Raw genomic sequence first — 21,416 nt, forward strand, 5'->3', positions numbered from 1 at the left:
TTTTTAAAAGGTAAACAAAGCAGCCTAATAATTTTCTGTTCAGGCCCATAAATATCTAAAAAATGTAAGTAATAATAAAGTTACTAATTTTATCCAAAGAATTCTTAAAAATTCAATTTAATAGCGGTATCGGTATTGATATCGGCGATATTGGCCCAAAAGTACTTGGTATCGGATCGAAAAGAAAATAAGTGGTATCGCCCATCCCTAGATTTCATACATATGTTTCAAAATAACAATGTCTTTAGAAGTCAAACTTTTTTAATAGGGAAAAAATTACTCAGTGCACATTTCAACTAAGACATGATTTTAAGGTGCTATTTCATAAAGAAACAATTTCTGACCCCACTTCACTGAAAAAACCACGTTTATGCATATTCAGCACAGCCTTAACAGAAACATCGTGCTTTCATTTAATCTGCTTGTTTACTTCTGTGCTTGTCAGCTTTTGATTAAACCAAATATGAAGTTACGAAATCTTTGCAGTCGAGTCCGCTCTCGAGATCTACACATATTGAACTCAAACTCAAACTCACACTTATGAGACCTCAGCTCGTGAATCTGCGTGAGCTCTTTGACCCGAAACCCCGAGCGAGGGGAAAGAAATGTTATTCAGTCGAGGCGTGATATTTCCGGGTCCTATGACTTATCAGGTGGGAGGAGGAGAGGGAGATTTCTCTTTGAATAATCCTCTTCATTCGAAACGTGAAGCTTTCTTACCAAAACTCAAAACACTTCTCCAAACTGTCCGTGGGAGAAGAGGGGAAGTGGTTGCTCAAGAGTTGCCAAAACTTTCCTTTCTCATAACTGACATTTGTAGTGGCACTGACTGGCAGCATGGCAGGCGGGTCCGTGTCGGAGTGTAAGGAGTACTTGTTTAAAGTTTTGGTGATCGGGGAATTGGATGTTGGAAAGACGAGCATCATCAAGCGATACGTTCATCAGCTTTTCTCGCAACACTACAGAGCGACCATAGGCGTGGATTTTGCGCTCAAAGTCATTAACTGGGACAGCAAAACACTAGTGCGGTTACAGCTGTGGGACATCGCTGGTAAGGAGGATGTCAAGTCAAATTGGAAAATGTTGTACCTAAACATTCATTTGCATTTAAACCAGTTTAGTTGATTATGTCTATGCATGGTCACCATTGAAACTACTCAATAAACTTATAGTAGTCTCTACATTAAATATGTCATAAACCACACGCACAAAAAGTAGCATATGACTCTTTGATGTAACGTTGAGCTTGAGGCACTGAATCCAGATCTGTTACACTATACATCCCAATGAAAAGGGAAATCCTGTTTTTATGACCTTTGAATGATATCCGCAAACGTTTTGCGCATGCATAATTATTAAACTTATTGAAATCACAAGTGCAGAAATGTGTGATTGTCAGGGGCTGTTCACATCGAATGCTTTCTTGCTCTAAACAATACCAGAAGACGTCCACCGCATCTTTACATAGAAACAAAATTGAAAAGCAGCGCAGACGGACGGAAAAACGCGTTTGGTGTGAACGGCCCCTTAACTGTTGTCTCACATACAGTAATTACTAACGCAATGTAGGTCATGTTGTGAGACAGGAAAGAAGGGCGGGGAGGGGAGAGGAGAGATATGCTTCTTCATGCTATTCTTATGACCGAGTCTCAACTCTCAAAACCTTTGTGAGCTTTCTATTTTGATAGCTTTTGGCCGTTGGGAACGGTCCATGGTAGTCAGCTCAAGTTATGAAACTGTAAATATGCTTTACCTTTGGTGATGTGCAAACAGCCATAAAATGTGCCTTCATGAAAAAGGAAGTGAAATCACATATCAATTGAAACCTTGATGTAGGCTTAACTAAGTAATATGCATCAAGCTATAAATCAACAGTCTATATGAATGCCTCAGTAATTCTTTCTTTCTTTCTTTCTTTCTTTCTTTATGGGACCTCTGTCACACTTTCTCCCATTTGATAAAGTGTGGTGAGAGAATTGTGTAACTGTACAGTTCCTTGTCTTTGGATGCTTATAAAACCACGTTCGACAGATTGCCTGGCATTCCACAATAGAAGACAAAAGAACACAGCTCCTTTATAACAGGGGGTGGTCTGCACTGCTCATGACCCTTTTAAGCACTTTAAATCTACAAGCCTGGATTATAACTTTCTTTTGTCAATATTTCCCTAAACATTTTAATGTCACGCATGTTTCCTGCTTCAGAATTTTCTGACCTTCAGAAGAAGATTCATACTGCAATCTGTAGGTCTATATGTCCCCAAAGAGAAATTGTCTTTCCGTTGCAGTATTCCTGAAGCACAATATAACCATGGAGGCATGTTTAATTCAATATACTGTAACTGTCCAGGCCAAATAAATGGACATGTTTTCAATTTAATTTAAGGGTCATGTGCATCAGCATCCTGTGAAATTGAATGGTGAGGCTTGGTAAGACTGACTTTATGTGCATCTATGTGCAATAGGCCTACACATAATAATCATCTGAACTCACCACATATCTACCTTTGACAAATGAAACTCTGCATTCTGACATGAGCAGATGCAAGTTCTTTCACACTGTTTGAGGCTGAACTGCATATGTTTCCAAAATGTATCTCTGATGTGGCATGGTGCTCGTTGTAGTCTCATTTCCTTTATAGGTTTTTATGAATGTCAGTCGAACAACTTAGGATAAGTGACTTGAACACACAATACAGAGATAAAAACATTTTGGAATCTGAGACAAAGACAAACACATTGTAAGATGGCTGATATCACTGACTGATCTCACTTTCGACACTGATTTCGAAGACTTCTCACTGGCTTAGTTTTTTGGAAAGGGATAGTTCTTGGGAGTTTTTTTATTTAAGAAAGTTCCAGAAATATTTTCCATGTTATTAAATAATCAACGTGGGAATTCCAGTGCTGAAGATCCTATTACAGTTGACACAAAGCATTTGGAAACACATTTGGACACAAAGAGTCTAAAGTCCATGTAATAATGAATATTTAGTGCAGGCCTTAAATATAACAATGCATGTTCATTTACAGGAAGTTAAACACACATCAATATGAAAGTGGTTAGAGATAGATCAACGAGCTAAAATGAGCTTATATTCAAAATATATATTTTATGCCATTGTGCCCCATCCAATGCTTGATTAGCAAGATGCATATATTTGTGTAAAGTATTAAAAACTAATTTATCCAATATGAGGGTAATTGAGTGGAACTGTTTTTATAACTCGTGGACTGGCCTTTATTTAGACAACAGTGTTCCTTTAAAACAGGTTTTCTCTTCCCCTCTTTCTCCTTTGTTTTCTCACTCAGCCTTTTATTCTCTCACCCCAGTCTTGGTTGTCACAGTGAGCTGCAAGGACAACATCAATGATGTCTGAATTACCCAGGTTGCATTCTTTCAGTCTGTATGTGGGTGCACACATTTGTGAATGTTTCTGGAGAACAGCTAGAATATACTCAGTTTAGTTATTATACAGCCAAGCAATATTGATAATTTTAAGCATGTGAGGTAATGATGCAGGCATTCAACTGTTTTACTGTGACATCCCGGTTGAGTTCCCAAAGCCAGTCCCGACCTGTATCTTTCTTGATAAAGTTGATCAGAGTCTGCTCCATTTACGCATTTACTTCTACACTGTTAATTAACCCTGTTAATCAGGCGCATAATTGCTAGCTCAGTGGTACCAATCAAGTATGCTGTTTTCCATACTCCTGCTGACTAACGATTACAATAATGACCCTGAATCGAATGACTGTAATCAAGGCCTTCTGCAAATACACATGTGTCCGACCCTGACTGAAGCCAGGGGCTCACCCGCCCACCTTGGCCCAAAATAGTAGTGCTCCACTGGGGCTGTCTGAAAGGGACATGCTTATTACAGACATGGAGCTTCAGAGAAAGTCTTAACCTTGTGCCAAGGATTGGGATAACATGTTAGAACAGTATGCCTTTATTACAATGCCTCCCATTAATTCATGACTGACTGACTGTATTGCCATCTAAGTAAAAAATTTATTAAAAACAACAGTGATTATAGTGCTTTCTAATACGTGTGTTAGAAACTATTAAAAATGGATCTGGTCGCTCTGCTTTCAAATTGATGTGCGTGTTCACTGTATGAAAATGCAGAAAGAAGTTTCAGTAGATAGACTGATAAGTAATTAATGGGTACACCGATAAGAAGTGGTTGGGGGCAATTATACATAATTATGTTTTCAGGTGGGAAAATGTTTGGCCAGATGTGTCAAAACAAATCTACATCTGTGCACCTTAAAGGATTCCATAGTTCACCTAAAAAGGAAAATTATCTCATCTTTTACTCACCCTCATGCCATCCCAGATGTGTATGATTTTCTTTCTTCTGCTGAACACAAATGAAGATTTTTAAAAGAATATCTCAGCTTTGTAGGTCCTCACAATTCAAGTAAATGGTGTCCAGAAATCAGGAGGTCAAAAAAGTACAGAAAGGCAGCATAAAACTAATCCATATGACTCCAGTGGTTAAATCCATGTCTTCAGAAGTGATATGATGGGTGATTGCAAGAAACAGGTCAATATTTAAGTCCTTTTTTTACTATAGGTGGCTGAATGTAAAAGTGTAGATTTACAGAAAAAAAAGACTGCAAATATTCACCTGTTTCTCACCCACACCTATCATATTGCATCAGAAGATATGGATTTAACCACTGGTGTCTTATGTATTACTTTTATGCTGCTTTTATGTCCCTTTTAGAGTTTCTGAGTTCTGGTCACCATTCACTTGCATTGTATGAACCTACAGAGCTGAAATTTTCTTCTAAAAATCTTAATTTGTGTTCAGCATAAGTCACACATCTGTGATGACATGAGGGTGAGTAAATGATGAGACCAATTTTCATTTTTGGGTGAACTATCCCTTTAAAATACAGCCTTAAACCACCTCTTTGCATTCTAGAGCAGTGGTTCCCAACGCTGTTCCTGGATTACCCCAAACACTACACATTTGGATATCCCTTGCTCGTTAGTGGAGACTCCAAGACCCGAATTGGGTGTGTCAGAAAAGGGAGATAAACAAAATGTGCAGTGTTGGGGGGCCTCCAGGAACAGAGTTGGGTACCACTGTTCTAGAGTATTGCTCAGTGAATTGTTATAGGTATAGTTTACCCACAAATGAAAAATCTGTCATAATTTACTCACCCGTATGTTGTTCCAAACCTATCTTCATAACTATCTTCTTCTGTGGAACACAAAGGGAGATGTTCGGCAGCATGCTGGTCTCAAGTCACCATTCACTTAATTTCTATTCCACACAATTAAAGGAAAATTCCAGGTTCAGGACAAGCTAAGCTCAATTAACAGCATTTGTGGCATATTGTTGATTTCCACAAAAACTCATTTTGATTCGTCCCGATTTTATTTAAAAATACACAAAAGTATAAGCCACAAGATGTAAACAATATACTGTATGTGTTAACATAATTTTAGCGTGATAAAATAACTTGCAAACCTTATCTGTGGAAAGTAAATCCAACATTGCAACTTTGTTGTCATGGAAACAAAACCCTGAAATCCTAGTTTTGGATATAACTTTTACGCTAAAATCATGTTAATACATATAATATTTACGTCTTGTGGCTATACTTTTCAATATATACTTAAGTGTTTATGGACTGGCCCCTATCACTTCCATCATAAGTGCCTTACTGTAACAGTTTTTACAGGGGCGAGTTGAAATTATTTTGTGGTAATCAACATTTTGCAACAAATTCTCTTGATTGAGCTTAACTTTTTTTGGACCCCAGAGTATTCCTTTAAAGTGAATGGTGACTGAGACTAAAATTTTGCCTAATAATATCTCCTGTGTTCCACAGAAGAAAGAAAATCACATGGAACGACATGAGGGTAACCAATTCACACATGATCGTTTTGAAATAGATGGCAGTGAATCAGCAACTAATTCTTGTTCACGTATGACACTACTGATCTTAACTTGGGTCATAACTAGGTTATTGAATTTTATCCAGGTGCTGTTTTGGAGTGTGAATTCACCTCCCATTGTACTTTTCAGTGTAACTCTAGATGTTTGAAGGGGGTGTTATAATGATTGCAGATAGCCTTTGGCACTGCACCATGAAGCCTCTGTATCTGGTCATTAGCAGTGTAACGGCGGCCCAGAGCATCTGAAGTGTGTTGCTGTTCCACAGAGCACCAAATTTAAAAAAAATAAATAAAACGCAGCTGGCTCGTCTGGCTTGGATTGTTGCCATAGCAACACACCCACAAGATTGTTATCTTGATAAAGGCCATGCAGGAGAAACTTCAGGTTGCCATGGCTATTGAGAGAGAGAGTATCCCTGTCTCCCTCCGCCACCATCTCATTTCCTCTCACTGTCTTAAGCTTTTAAGTGATCTTTTATTCAGAATCACAATCATTCACATTGGTAGTTGTATTTACAAACACATGGGTTTGTTTTAATGTAGTGTAAAGAAATTTAAATGTATGTATCAAGACAGTCAAGAAGAAGAAATGCTTCTTATTGGGTTAATTTAATAGTCTCAAAGTTACGGCATGTGTTTGCATAAATATAACTTGTCTAGCACTGTAATAATAATGACCAGAGTTTTTAAAACACTTTGGAGTACATTATCTTACTCAGTAAAGGAAGTATCAGAAACGGCTGTTCCTCGTCATTAATACAACACTTACTGTAAATACAACAGTTTATTGCTAACCATATCTATTGTAAATCATTAGTCTGTATTGTCCTCTTAAAATGGTGAAATGCCAGTCTCTATTGCTGCCATGGAATCAAAGCTTTTGTTTACCTCAGGCAACTCTTTGCTGTTGTGAAACTGTCAGTTTGTATTGTGCTATATTTACACATGCTACAGGCGAGTCAACGTCCAATGGATTCTTTTGTGAGATGTAAAGACAAGACCATTGATTGGTGATAAATGGGGATTGACTCTTGACACTGCCTCCCCGGTGGAGTGAATAAGGTCTCCCACTGCACAATTATTGACACCACCACTCCTGAACTTCTCATTCCCTGTATGAACAGTTAAGAGCTCTTACATTATTGACCATTGCTACAAGAGAGCTAAAACAAAAGTCACCCAATATCCCACCATCACTTTAGCTTGTCTGTCAAAATAGCCTGAAGTTGAGTCTTTCAACAATGTAGAAAATGCAAATGTCTTGTGGTGGCCGTACAAAGTTAACCCTGGTCAACCATTACATTTGCAACTATCTATAACTTGATGGAATATTTTTATTAAGTACATGAAAAGCATTATCTTTTGATCAAGTATAAATTGCTTTTTAGGGTATTTGATTTGCTTTTAGAAATCAGCCCCGGCTCAACGGGGCCTTTCTGTGTGGAGTTTGCATGTTCTCCCCGTGTTCACGTGGGTTTCCTCTGGTTGCTCCGGTTTCCCCCACAAGTCCAAAAACATGCAGGTTTAGTAAATTGGAGACTCTAAATTGCCCCGTAGGGGTGAGAGAGAGTCCCCCAGCAACTGGGTGTTGTGTCGGGAAGGGCATCTGGTGTGAAACCTGTGCCAAGTCAAATATGCGGATCATGGATGGTCCGCTGTGGAGACCCCTAATGGGAGCAGCCGAAAGAGGAAGAAGATTTGCTTTTAGAAATCAATATTGTAGGGTAGTGCTCAGATATTTTGTAATGAGATTTGAATGACATTTTTCCAATTTATAGACAATACTCTCATATATTGTGTTTTTTTAATTGAGATTCTCAAGCAGGTTTCGAATGTTTGGCAGTTTAGTAAATGGTAGTTGTTCAATGAGAATTCATTTACTAGCATTACAGGAATAATGGTACTAGCAGTTTAGGAATATAATTTTGGGGGTGCACATTGAACCTAATTGAATTTTGGAACCCTACATAAAAACTTAGTGTAAATGAACCTTAGGTCACATTCTCAATAGTACTTTGTTGTTTGAAAATGCATTGATTTTGCTACGTTACATCTCTTATCCACACTGGAATGACGTTTTCTCCACTATAAATGGAGACTTCTGAAAAAATGTGCTCCATATCTGCATGCTTTGGGAAACAATGATGTTAGGAAACTGAAAATTGAGCTTTCATACTAGCATGGTCTCTTTATTGTTTTTGGAACCTCAGTATAAATCAGTTTGTATTGACCTGTACTTTCACCCTGTGTTACATCATCAAAGAAACAAGTGCATTTCTTTGAATTGTACAACCAGATGAACTGGTTGGAAAACATTTTTCTCTGCTTCCACATTTTACTCTGATTTCACACATCCCTCAAACGAGGGAAAGCACCATTTATTGTGAAACTATTACATCGTACTTATACAAGAATTTACTACTCCATTTTGCCTTTATCATGTCATGCTAAACCTTTGCTTTCACACTGGCCTCTCTGCAGTTCTCCTTTTCTCTTTCAGTAAGTAGCGGACATTCTGTGAAGCACTACAGGTTCGCTTACTCAGTCAGTAGACCGTGCTGACCCCTCATTGGTCCACTATTTAAAATGTCTAAAATAGCACCAAAAGAGAGAACTTTACATTTTGAGAAAATGCCAGTTCACAATGACATTCCTGGCATATTGGTGAATATTGAACAAGGGTAAGATTCTGGCCCTCCTCATGCTGTTTCTAGGAACCAAAGCAGTTCTAATATTTTTACTGTTGGCTCTGTGACAGCTGGCCCAGCTCATCAAGTACATAAATGTAAGGAAGTTACTAAATTATTAGATATAGCTGATTAATCTAGTATACATAAGGTAAGTGTGCTAATTAACCTGGTTCAGTTTGCCGGTGTTCAGCTCTCTCGCCTCAACCTTAAATGCCCAACATACTGTGACTGGATTATTTTACACAATACTTTTTACACTTTCCTTCTTCTAAAACATACTTAGTGCTTAGTTAATATATCGCAAGGTTTTCTCTCTGTTTCATTCATATTTAACAAACAACAGTTTGTTTGATTAAAATCATTTAATCATCATCATGATGCATCTTTTTTGTCTCACTATTATTATATAATATTATATTATATAAAACGTTAATCAGTTATTTCTTTGACAAGATTAACACTGGGTCTCTGGGTACCTGGTATCTTTAATTCATTAGAGCAAGCTTTATAAAGATTTTTTCAGGGCTGTGTGCCCAAAATGGACTGGTAGCCAAAAATGTTATTCTGTCTTGTGTGTCAGCCCCCCTGTGTGTTCACCTAAGGTTAAATGGTCTACATTTAGACCAGCAATCAAGAGCAATTAGCTGCCGAGAGACCTAAGGAGCTTTTGGCGTGTGAATTGCGTAGCTAGCTGAGTAAGTGAAGATAGTGAGACCGTTGGGGGTGAAATGTGCTCCAAGTTTCAGTGCTGATCACTGGTAACCAGATATTATATAGAATTCTATACATTAGAAGTCTATACATTGCAATTCTATGTATTGAATTAGTTTTGAACATGCTTCGTAGGGATGTGTAAAACTATATAGGCCTACTTTCAAAAATGAATAGATGGCAGCACTGTTCGAATTGAGGGTGGTTTGGGGGGTCCCAGAGTTAAGGGACCCCCAATAAGACCAAAATATTGTAACTTGGGGGGGTCCCCTGGTGTTTCATCAAAACTAGAATACTACAAACATAAAACTAGATTCTATAAAAAAATGTTTGCCGTGACACAACATTGGCAATTATCTGTCCCAAATGCGCAGCATGCTGTTTTCTAAAGGAACTTTCAGAAGGTGACTGAGTGACACAGGCAGAGTGAATACTGATTTTCACCTCTCAGTAATAGCAAGATATAATTATGTTTGATATATGATTATTGGTACTACTAAATTTCTAACATTAAATCATCTTTTTTCTTAAAACTAAACTGTCGCTAGAGATTAATTAATATGCATGCAGTTAACATGCACGAATATTTGCCAGTACTTATATAACGCTACATGTTAGCTCACGATCAAACAGGTATGTTATTGTCTTTGTCCATTTATTATGCTGCTCCTGTGATGAGCGGCACTCCATCTATATCTTTAATTATGCAATCCATGCTGAATAACGATAGTGATAACAGAAATAAGCTATCAGTTCTATTAAATTGACAACAATTTAGGGTGAGCTAAGTCTTACTTATAGCTCTTCCATACACTATGAGTCTCAGCCATAGTGATCTCAATTTAAAATCGAAAAATGTGTCTATTATTGAGCCTAACATCTTACTTTTGTCTTAAAACTCATTAAAATATCAAAATGATTTTTTTTTTATCAATATATCTAATTATTCTTGAATTTTCGGTAGGGATTCCCGAATTTCCCATAGTGATTCTTGGGGAGTCGTGTGTATGTCAGATGTAATTATTTTGTTCAAACGGAGTAGACAGTCCCGTGTTAAAACAAAATAAAGGAAAAAAAAAAGACAGTCCCATCACTGGGGGTGGTTGGTATAAGGGGACCCCCCCCCCCCCCCCAAGAGCTCAGACTCAATTCCAACACTGGACGGTGGATTGCCAGAACAACTTGTCGACTAATGGGTCTTAAGGAAGCCATATATAACTATCCTGGTTTCGGTTCCATCTGAGCCTGTTCAAAGTCACTTTCAAGGCAAGTCAGTCCTCTCGGCGGGCATCTTTGGAGTGCTCCCGGACAGGCTGGGCAGCTATTGTCTGATGTAAACAAGTGGCATAAAAGTACAGCTCCAATCAACTTGAATGGGGAAAGACCGAAATCTCCAAAACGGTTAGTCAAGATTGCGATCAAAGAACATATTTCAAATCAGCAGTAAAATCTGACAACAATGGTGCTTCTTTAGCTCAGTTCACGCAGAAAAACACTATTTTTTCAGGCTGGAAAATTTTCAGTATCCCTCAGCCTCTTGGCAAGGAGTAAAAGATGAGTAGATCTCAGACACACACATTGCCTCACTACACTTCCGATGCCTTCCTCACACTCCGAAGAAAGAGAAGAACAAAGCAATGTAAGGCATTTCAGACAGGCCTGTGATCACAGTCTTCCTCTGTCTGAAATCTGATCTGAGAGAGTGACTTTGACTCTGGCTTAACTGCTGCATATACACAAGTGTGTTAGACTCCTGAAACAGCACTGAATCCACTGAAGTTGTCCTTTCATTCCACTGGGAATGAGTACACTGCCACAAGTCAGTGTTATGATGCTGAAGGGTGTATGGGTGCATAGGTGGCTTGATGCTTGATGTTCACACTCAAAATAAGTTTTTACCTTACTGCTAAAAAAAAAATCCCAGTAAAATGCAAATTCACTGTATCTTTTTTATCATTTTCTTTTTAATTGTCCATTGCTTGCCTCACCCTTTGTTGTCTTTGTTGTCTCTCCATTTCTCTCTGAATCAGAAAGGAGGTCATGCTCAGTTTTTTTTTTGTCAAACGAGTCAGAATGAATGCCACAAGCTGTTCCTTTTCTTCTTTTCAACTCATTTTCTCCAATTTGTCATTTTTACTCCATCTCTTCGTTGCAACTGCTTTCATTAATGTTCTGTTTTGTACATATGTCATGTTCACTTAAATATTTTAGAAAAATTTAGATGAGGTGCTGTATTCTCTCATTTTTACAAATCAACCTAGTAAATGTAATGACATAAAGCAAAGAACAAGTCTGTGTGGTGAATTTTAGTGAGAGGGATGTGTGTTAATGTGTTGATGTGTGTGTGCTTGTGTGTGTGTGTACTGAGACAGTTCTTTGATGTGTTATTAGCAACTACCGCTGGGTGAATCTTTTGCTCCGCTCTTCCTTTTTTCTGTTCATCTAGCTTTCGAAGATTTTGAGCAGTGCTGGGTTTTATCCCTCCTCAGGCAAGATGAACTGAGTGTGCCTGTCCACGCTCCCACAGACTTTCTGCTCTTTGGGCTGGAACACTAATGAGTGCAGTATTGCAATGCTTGGCAAAAACCTGTTTCAGCTAGAATGGAGCAAATGGAAAGCTCATTTTAAAAATCACATACTATCATTGTTTATAATGAAGCAATGTCACAAGCAAGTAGGGCTGGGCGATAGGTTGATGCAATCAGATATCGACAATCACTGACAGGTACCCCAATGCCTATTGTCATTGAAAAACAATGATCAGTAGTTTCGGGAAATGGCAAAGCATGGAGCTGGGATGTTGCCAAATACATAAAATAATAGCTCAACATTGTTTTTCTAATTACAGATTTAAAGGGATAGTTCAACCAAAAATGAAAATTCTCTCATCATTTACTCACCCTCATGCCATCCCAAATATATATGACTTTCTTCTGCAGAACACAAATGAATATTTTTAGAAGAATATTTCAGCTCTGTAGTTCCATACAATGCAAGTGAATGGTAGCCAGAACTTTGAATCTCAAAAAATCAAGTAAAGTTAGCATAAAAGTAATCCATATGATTCCAGTGGTTAAATACATGTCTTTAGAAGTGATATGATAGGTGTGGGTGAGAAACAGATCAATATTTATGTTCTTTTTTACTATAAATCTCCACTTTCTCTTCCACTTCTTCGTTCTGCTTCTTCATACATATCACCACCTACTGGTCGGGGCTGGTCAAAAGTGGAGATTTATAGTTCTCAGAATAGCATGAAACATTTTCCATAGCAGTCACTTTAGACTCATACATTGTTTTGTAACTGATACAGCTAGTCGGGGAAAGACTTCATTATGGAATGTCATTCAGGCGAAACTTACAATAACGTCAGTAAGAAAACGATGACAATGACAAAACATTGGTCTTTCTGAAAAACTGTTTTATTCAAAACACATTGCTATCTTGTAACACCAACTTGTTTGTATTCATCATTCACAAAATCATAACAAAGTAATGCCATTTTAAAAGTAATGTTTTTAATTGGCTTAAGCTGAATTACATGATACCATCTACTTTGAGTTGTTATGACAGTCAACAACTGCTCAAGTTGAGTCTGAACTAATTTTTTCCAACTAATACTTAAAATGGTTGTTGTTTGGATCGCTCGTTTCAATCGTTTTTACATTGCTTCTTAAGAGGACGGGAACGTTTGGCCAGTTTTGCTCTTCTAACAAAATAGTTCCAAACAAAACCAATGGTTTTTTTGCATTTTGGTTGCCATGAACACAGACAAGTGAAGTGATACAAACAGTGAAGCATCCCAGTGCTGTTATACAAAATATGAGCACTTTTGGAATGTGGAGCAGAACTAGCTTTTACATAAATATGTATAAAATATCAATTGGTTGAATTACTATTAATTGTTAATTACTTAAACAATTATTTGTTATTAATTGGATTAAATATATCTGTGATTGTCTTTATATTTTGACTCCTGTTTGACGGCAAATAAATTAGCTTTTATTTGTTGTTTGTCTCATGTTTAGGTCAAGAACGGTTTGGGAACATGACCAGAGTTTACTATAAGGAAGCAGTGGGTGCATTTGTTGTTTTTGACATTAATCGAGGCTCTACGTTTGAGGCTGTATCAAAGTGGAAGCACGATCTGGACAGCAAAGTGAAACTGGCCAATGGTAATCCTATCCCTTCAGTACTTCTGGCCAATAAATGTGACCAGAAGAAAGATGGATCCAACAATTCTTCCCTTATGGACAACTTCTGCAAGGAGGCTGGATTTTTGGGTTGGTTTGAAACATCAGCAAAGGTAATGTGGCTTACATGCATTCCATGCTTTTCAAGTTTACTTAAAGTCGGTATGAAACAAATTTGCAAACGAATTTACTTCCATATTTTGACGGATTTCTGAGTGAAATTTGGGGATTTGAGTTTATCCATTGGTTGTTGAATGAATTGTGAAAATATGGCCGTTGCATTGTGGAACGGAGGCAGATCTGAATGCGGGTTTGCAGTGGACACACACCCATACCACCGTGCTCGAGTCAGAGCCGGTTATCAGTGAAATTGAGCAGCAATCTCAACACATTTATGATCAAACTGACAACATAAATGTACGAGTACATTGTGCTCTTTTCTTAAGAAGAGGCTGTAGCCGTTGAAAAACGAGTGAGTAAAAGATAACTATATTTTTAAATTTTGAATCACAATACAGTAAATATAAAGGGAAAAAAAAAACACTTACTCGTGCTGTGCATCCCAAGATAACTGCATTCAAAAATATAAATAAACTCCAGAGGCATTCGAAGCATTGTGAATTTTCATTTCATGCCGACTTTAAAGGTGTACTAAGAAATTTTTTTTATTTTTATTTTTATTTTTATTTTTTTGTCTGATATTATAGTGGTCTTCAAATAATTTAATAATAGGGGGGTTAACAAGAAGAAAAAAAAGTAGTTTTCATCTGGTGATGTCAGCCCCCATTAAGTGACCCACTGCAAGAAAAATAAAACTGCTTTTATTAAGCTACTTTAAATGACTGAAATCTTCATCTTCTGTGAGTGAACATAATTTAAAGGTGCAGTATGTAAGATTCAGAAACCCTTGTTATTAATGACACTTGTGGCCATTAAGTGAACTGCAGCCAGCTACCTGTTGCTCGTGCTCGTGCACATACTCCATAGGGACACGGCCAAAACAATGATGTAACGTACAAAGAGACTGAACGTGATTCACTGGCATCATGCTGACAGATGTGGTAGCATAATTAAAATTACACAGTTATGATTGTTTTACAACAAACTTTGAGACTGCATATTATATTTGACTCTCCAGTGCTGGAACAGGGCTAAAACCAAGTGTGGATATAGGTCTGGCTATGCAAGACCTTTTTTAAGTAATCACATTTCTTTGCATGAAACATTGACTGCATTTATACGATAGCTAGCTAGCCAGCTTTATCAATAGCTGTTAGCTAAATTTGGTGGGTAATGACAGTAGCTGTTTATAAAATAGACTGTACATTATAAATATGTTGACACAATTCAGTATTGATGTGATTCCATCACAATTGTAATTTTGATATATCGATGCGCTATTGTTTTATAATAATAGAATGTATATATTTTCTGTATAACCAAGTTACGTTACACTAATGAATGGGTCTTTTTGCATTATCTTGAACATTGTCTAGCATACATTTCATGTGTTATTGTAGTTTAGCTAAAATTACACAGCTCAATCCTTATGGCACTATATTTCACATGCTTTGAAGTTATGTAACCTTACCTGTCCAATAAGAAGAATGCCAATTCAGGGTCGGTTTTGATCCCCAAAACCGAACGAATGTCCCTCCAGTAATCAAATGCCCTGCCGATGTTCACTCTAGTTTTCGCTCAACTACGATCACATTCTGCTTAGCCAGACGGGATTCAGTAGATAAATGTTTTTTTTTTTTTTTTTTGGCTTGGAGTGTAGGTTTGTGTAGGAGTCAGTGTTGTGCTGGGAGCCGTACGTTTGCTGGTTTCCATCTCTAAGATAACGTTACCTAGTGTTGCAGTTTGTTGTTGCTGTTTATTAGCAGAAGAGAAGCTATTACTGAGGCAAGGCTCTAGGGAACAAGCACAAACGGCACATCATTTGGATTTTCCCGGCAAAAGCGACCCGCTCTCTTCGCATGAAAATCAGTCTACAGGCATTAATAGGCAACCTAGGAAGTCTGGGAAGGGCTCATTTTTTAAGCCAGAATTACATAAAAAATTTTTACATACTGCACCTTTAAACAGATAAAAAAATAAATAAATACTGTTAATTTCTTTGTATAAAACTTGTTTAATGAGGGATATATTACTGAGTGCACCTTTTAAATGTTTGGTTGTGCTTCGTAAAACTGAAAGAGAAGCTGTCATGAGACATTTTTGCTAAGAATAGAGGCTTCTTACTACACCTCTCTTCTCTAATCAGCTCAGATGACCATGAAAGCTGCCATATTAGATCAAGTATTTAAGGTGGCTGACATTTTTCATGGTATTAAGGCCAAATTAGTGCCACTGTGGCAGTCTTAAGAACATTAGCCACTCCTCATGCCTGGATCACCAGACGTATGTCAAATATGCAATATTTGTAACTCGTCACGTGAAGCAACGTGGTGAATGAGATTTACGAAGGAGAAACTTTCCGTCTCAACTTTGAACTAAAAACATAACCGTAATGGAATGTTGAGAGTAGCACAATGTTTGGCACATTTGAAAAAATTAGTATCATATTTTGTTCATATGTTTCAATTACAACATTAATAATTAACATTTGAGCAATGTGAAATGGCTTTAACTGTCAGTATCCCTAATAATTTTTTTGGGCATCTCAGCTTCTGTTTAAAACATTGGGGATTACTGCTATTTTCCAGAGGAATCCATACATTATTGAAGTCATGTTGTTTTTTGATAGAAGGCAATGCTCTTAGTGTCTGCAGCATGCTGACTTTGACTGATTTTTATTACAAATTGCTGTCTGCCCTGACCAAGATATATAGTCAACAATTTCACAGTATAAGCTGAATATTAGAAATACTGCATATAGATACAAAAATATGTGTTTATAATCTGGCATCAGCACTCTCTCTCATATATTTCTTTGCACATCAGTCTTCTCTCTTTCTTGCTCACATACATCTGAGGGATGCTGGATCAATACCTTAAAGGGATACTTCACCCAATTTTTTTTTACATTTGTCCAAACCCATATGACTTTCTTCCATGGAACACAAAAAGAGATGACAGCCTCAGTCACCAAGCACTTTCATTGCGTCTTTTCCCCATAATAAACGTGAATGGTGATTGAGGCTGTCATTCTGCCAAGTGTTAGAGGTTTGGAACGATATGAGGGTTAGTAAATGATGAATGACAGAATTTTCATTTTGGGGTGAACTATCCCTTTAAGTTGTTGAAAGCTTACTTGTGGCTATAGAGGAATCATCTGAAGAAGAGCAGGAAAAAGTGGAACTGGTAGGAAAAGGAGGAGGAAATGTCTTTTAATTCTAGGGAATAAAATGTCTAGAAGAGTGTGTGAATTGTGTAGGTATTTAACGCCCTGTGAATCTGCACCCCTTAAAATGCACTTTTAAGACACACGTTTTGGCCTTTGATGTGTTTCTTGCTATTTAAGAAGTGCAATTTTGTTCAGTTTCTGTCTGTAGTGGTGTCTGGCCTTTAACACAAGGTGTCTCATCATTCAGTCCGTATAAGCACATGTTTCTGAAATAGATCTCTCCATTAGAGACTCAAGCACACAGATGTCTGGCAGGGAGCTCTGACACCTGTCGTGTGTGTTTGTGTGTGCACGTGTGTGTGTGTGCGTGCGTGCATGTGCGTGTGTGTGTGTGTGTGCGTCTGTGTGTGTATGGTGAATGTTTCGGCTCTATCTATAAGGACCTCCTGGTGTTCAATCAAGCCTCTGTGCTGACTGGTCCAAGGAGACTGTCCCTCCTTTTTCTTTGTCTTTCTCTTTCTACTCTCCTCTCTCAGGAGGCCTTATGTGTATTTTGTTTTCTATGTGCTTAGCCTTCCTATTCTGAACCACTGAAGAGAAATTGCCTAAAGAGGTTTCAGACAATTGCAGAAAATTCCAATTTATGTTTTCAGCAATCACCATGAATGGCCATGTGTGGGCAGACTAAATTTCCACAGGGCTTCTGTGAGCTCTGTAGTTGTAATCGATTACCATAATAATTTCATAGTATTCTATGGGTACAGTTCAAACAAGTTTCTCAATGCCCAATGGAGAGCTCTTTAAATGGCAATGAAATCAACCACTGTTTCAGGAGTTCAGACGAGATGTGGTTACAACAAACCACTTCCCTCCAAAACAAGCAAGGACACAGAACATTTTCTGAAAGCCATGCCTTGACACAATCTCATGATTCTTTTAACAAGCTTAAAATCATGAAAACTTATACAAAAATGTACAAAATACTAAGAGCTTATTCTAGGAAAATAACATAAAATGCATTCATCCGTCTTCCAATGTACTCTAAAATAAGCAGTCCATTGAGTATCTTCTTGAGTAACTTGTAAGGGCTGATATGCCAGTCATTTGGGACTTTATAATGACTCCTATATGTGGATGTAGCATCATCCAAAAGCAATAGTTTTGTTACCAGTGTCATTTTAGAAATGGCTTATTTGTTGTCAACCATGATTTATTTATTCCATGAGTTAAATGCCTGATGTTAGAGGGTTACCAAGATAAAATATGTTGTCTAGACCACAACTGTGCCCTCCCACTTTTTCAGCCATCTTGGTTCCGGAAGTATTTTTCCCATTCATTTTTTCCCCAAAGGGATTTCATAAAATATTTCATAAAAGAGTTGTAAGCAATGAACCAAACCAACCAGCTCCAAGATTAATCACAACGTTACAAACTTTGATTTGAAAATAAATAAATAAATAAATAAATTATATATATATATGTGTGTGTGTGTGTGTGTGTGTGTGTGTGTGTGTGTGTGTGTGCAAAAAAGAATTTGAAAGTCAGGCAAAAATTGAAGGTGAAATAACACAGACTGATGGCTTCAATAGAAGCGTATACCTTCCATTGACAACCTCGGAGCTCACGGTAGGTCTGTCTTTAAAGGTTTATAAGTTATCATTAAAGATCTATTCCCCTATGGAGAAAGTGAATGGTATTTTTACTTCCGGAACCAGACTGTTACGCTTTATTTGGCTGGTCATGTGATCTCAGCATGGCAGGCCCCATGAAGCAGTCCAGCTCCATGTGAAATGAAACAGCATTTATTAGATTGCTGATTTGACTGGACTCTGCATTTCCTGCGAGTGTACATGATTTCAGAGATATTTTTTAAAAGTACTGTGTATTGCTTTAGAGGTAAAATTTTTACAATGGGGAAAAATTACTCTGTGCATGGCATCACACCCGTACAGAGCATTGCTTAACAAATATAAACTGAGAGCAGCACAATGATGAATTCAGTTACCCAAGCATGTGCATTTTTGATATGTTTGTTTCCCTTTCCTCTTGAAATGACCCTGCTGGACTGGACATTGTAATCACTGAACAGTAATTGTCTCACAGCATGGCTGTGCCACCTGTATTGTGCTCAGTACTCGGATTGAATGACAAATATGGATGGTTGGCTTCTGTTTAGCCTCTTTGTTTTATCTGAATTCCCTCAAGTCAGTCACATTCACACTGTCTCGCTTTTAACTCACAAACTGCTTAGGGATGGAGGGATGTAAATGGAAAGAGAGTAAATTGTCTACGAAGAGTGATGAGAAGAGAGAGAAGTAGTGTAGGTGGGTGGCATTAATCTAGCATCATCTTGAAGTACCTCTCGAAGGCTAAGCTTCACCACACACCATCAATTTTGCTTTACAAGTTATGTCTATTGACAGTTCTGTAATTGATCTTAATGTTCTGGAAAGATGGCTTCTAAAAGAAATGTTAAACATATGAGTTTGTGTAATTCATCTATCGACCTTTCATTCATCCAGCTGCTCACATATCTTTTCATCCATTTATCCTCCTATTTAATACAATGATTCTTATAAGCCAGTTCTTGTAATAAATCAGTCAAAAAGACTCAAACTCATGAGTTATCAGTTTGAATCAATCTTAGAAATTACGAGTGGCTTCCCAATTAACATCAGACTCACTTACTAGACGTTTATACTGTATGACAACATCCATTTAAGAGACACATTCACAAAAAAGTTTTGTTGTAATAAGATTTTTTTTATATATATGTACAAAAACATTCAAATATGCTCGATCCGCTGCAAAGACACAATTCTGTGGGAAATACTGGCTCATAATGCATTTGATGGTCATTTAATTTTAATGTAATTTCGTTAACATTTTTGTCTGTTCACTGCAGGAAAACATAAACATTGATGAGGCTGCCCGATTCTTGGTGGAGAACATCCTTCTGAATGATAAAGGCCTTCAATATGAGGAGAGCAATGGTGACAGGATTAAACTGGACCAACAAACATTGCCTGCTGAGAGCAAGTCAGGCTGCTGCTAGCGTGGATGCAATTGTCTGTTCCATCACCCATCGTGGATAGGAGGCAGAAGGCCAGGGACCAAGCCCAACAAATCCCCCCAACCCACAAAACCACCCTACCTTGCATCTTAATCTAAAACCCACAAAAGATGTCACAGACACATAAATAGGAAGAGGCAGACTCTTGTCAGTTTGTGCTCCAAAAGGGGAGAAGACGTCACTGCCAAAGGAAAAATGATTAGTGGAAAACCTACCATAAAAAAGAAAAATACCAATTGTCTCATAAAGCTGTATGTAGTGAGGTGTTTTTTAGTATCAAGCAGGTAACTTGCATGTTTGCATTTTGTAATATTGCTTATACTGAATAAACCATAATGGGTGTCATAGGAACAGGCAGTAAAAGTTCTCTATGCAAAGCTGAAATTAAACTAGTGTCTTCACAGAAGGTGAGCCATTTTAATGTACTCTGGATTAAGATATTTGCTTCTGTTTCTGGGAGTATCCACCCTAAATTAATCAGGAAAGAAGTTATAAGTTGCTATAGATGTCACTATAGCAAATTAGTGCGTATTTCCGTAGCATTTAGTAAATGTATGGTGGGAAGGAAGATCCCTCTATTGTCAGTCTTGAAGCTCTTAACACAAAAGTATGTTATAAAGAGAAGAATGTCAAAAACACAAGCCTATCAGTCTTCCTCTATTAGGAGGTCTGTAAGAGTCATGATCATTCATTTGCATATGTGGTTCTCAGAGCGTAAGATGGTATTAGGTTTCCTCAGGCTCATGGACATGTTAACATTCAAACATGTTGATTTTTTATTTTTTTTAATGGTTCTAAATAAGGGATATGGACATCTGCTCTGCCCATGCCTGTATTCTACAATGAACTTGATGCAAATATAACCTTATTTCATTGTTTATATGCTGGAAATTGTCAAGTTTACAAACAAAAGTTTGTTGATTTAACAGTGATGAATAAAATTTTAAACCTAAAATTGTTAAGTGGCTTTTCTGTGTCTGTGTGTGAACTTGTGGATATGTGAGAGAATGTACCTTCAAATTTGTCATGAGCAAAGATGAGATTTCATCTAAAGAAATGTGGCAATGTTAAAGGAATAGTTCACCCAAAAATGAAAATTCTCTCATCATTTCCTCATCCTCATGCCATCCCAGATGTGTATGACTTTCTTTCATCTGCTGAAGACAAAGATATGTAGAAGAATCTTTCAGCTCAGTAGATCCAGACAATGCAAGTGAATGGTGGCAAGAACTTTGAAGCTTCAAAAAGCACATAAAGGCAGCACAAAAGTAATCCAAACGACTGCACTGGTTAAATCCATGTCTTCAGAAGTGATATGATAGGTGTGGGTGAGAAACAGATCAATATTTAAGTTTTTTTTTTTTACTAGTTTTTGGAAACTAGATGTGATCTAGGAGTGTAGGACATTGAAGAGACTGTAAATTTGTCCCTCTCAGCCTTGTTTTCATTCACGTCAAAAATGTGGTCTATGGATTAGTGCGATGTGCTCCCACAAATAGGCCAACCTGAATACGGTAAGTTGTTTTATGTATCTGTATGCA

The 21,416-nt window shown here is 37.5% G+C and overlaps 1 protein-coding gene across 1 annotated transcript; it reads left to right on the forward strand.

Moving 5' to 3' along the window:
- The first annotated feature begins 609 nt into the window (after positions 1–609).
- Positions 610–20,830, forward strand: LOC127415535 (ras-related protein Rab-32-like). Its single transcript, XM_051654305.1, has 3 exons — positions 610–1,051; positions 13,349–13,626; positions 19,708–20,830. Exons 1-3 carry the CDS (start codon positions 838–840, stop codon positions 19,855–19,857), a joined length of 642 nt encoding a protein of 213 aa, XP_051510265.1. The 5' UTR covers positions 610–837; the 3' UTR covers positions 19,858–20,830.
- Positions 20,831–21,416: the final 586 nt, after the last annotated feature.

This window comes from Myxocyprinus asiaticus, chromosome 25, assembly GCF_019703515.2.
Source record: "Myxocyprinus asiaticus isolate MX2 ecotype Aquarium Trade chromosome 25, UBuf_Myxa_2, whole genome shotgun sequence".
NCBI classification, from domain to species: Eukaryota; Metazoa; Chordata; class Actinopteri; order Cypriniformes; family Catostomidae; genus Myxocyprinus; species Myxocyprinus asiaticus.

Coding starts and splice junctions, on each gene's coding strand:
- LOC127415535 (XM_051654305.1), top strand. CDS start 838: ATGGCAGGCGGGTCCGTGTCGGAGTGTAAGGAGTACTTGTTTAAAGTT. Junction 1,052..13,348: donor ACAGCTGTGGGACATCGCTG/GTAAGGAGGATG, acceptor TCTCATGTTTAG/GTCAAGAACGGTTTGGGAAC. Junction 13,627..19,707: donor GGTTTGAAACATCAGCAAAG/GTAATGTGGCTT, acceptor TGTTCACTGCAG/GAAAACATAAACATTGATGA.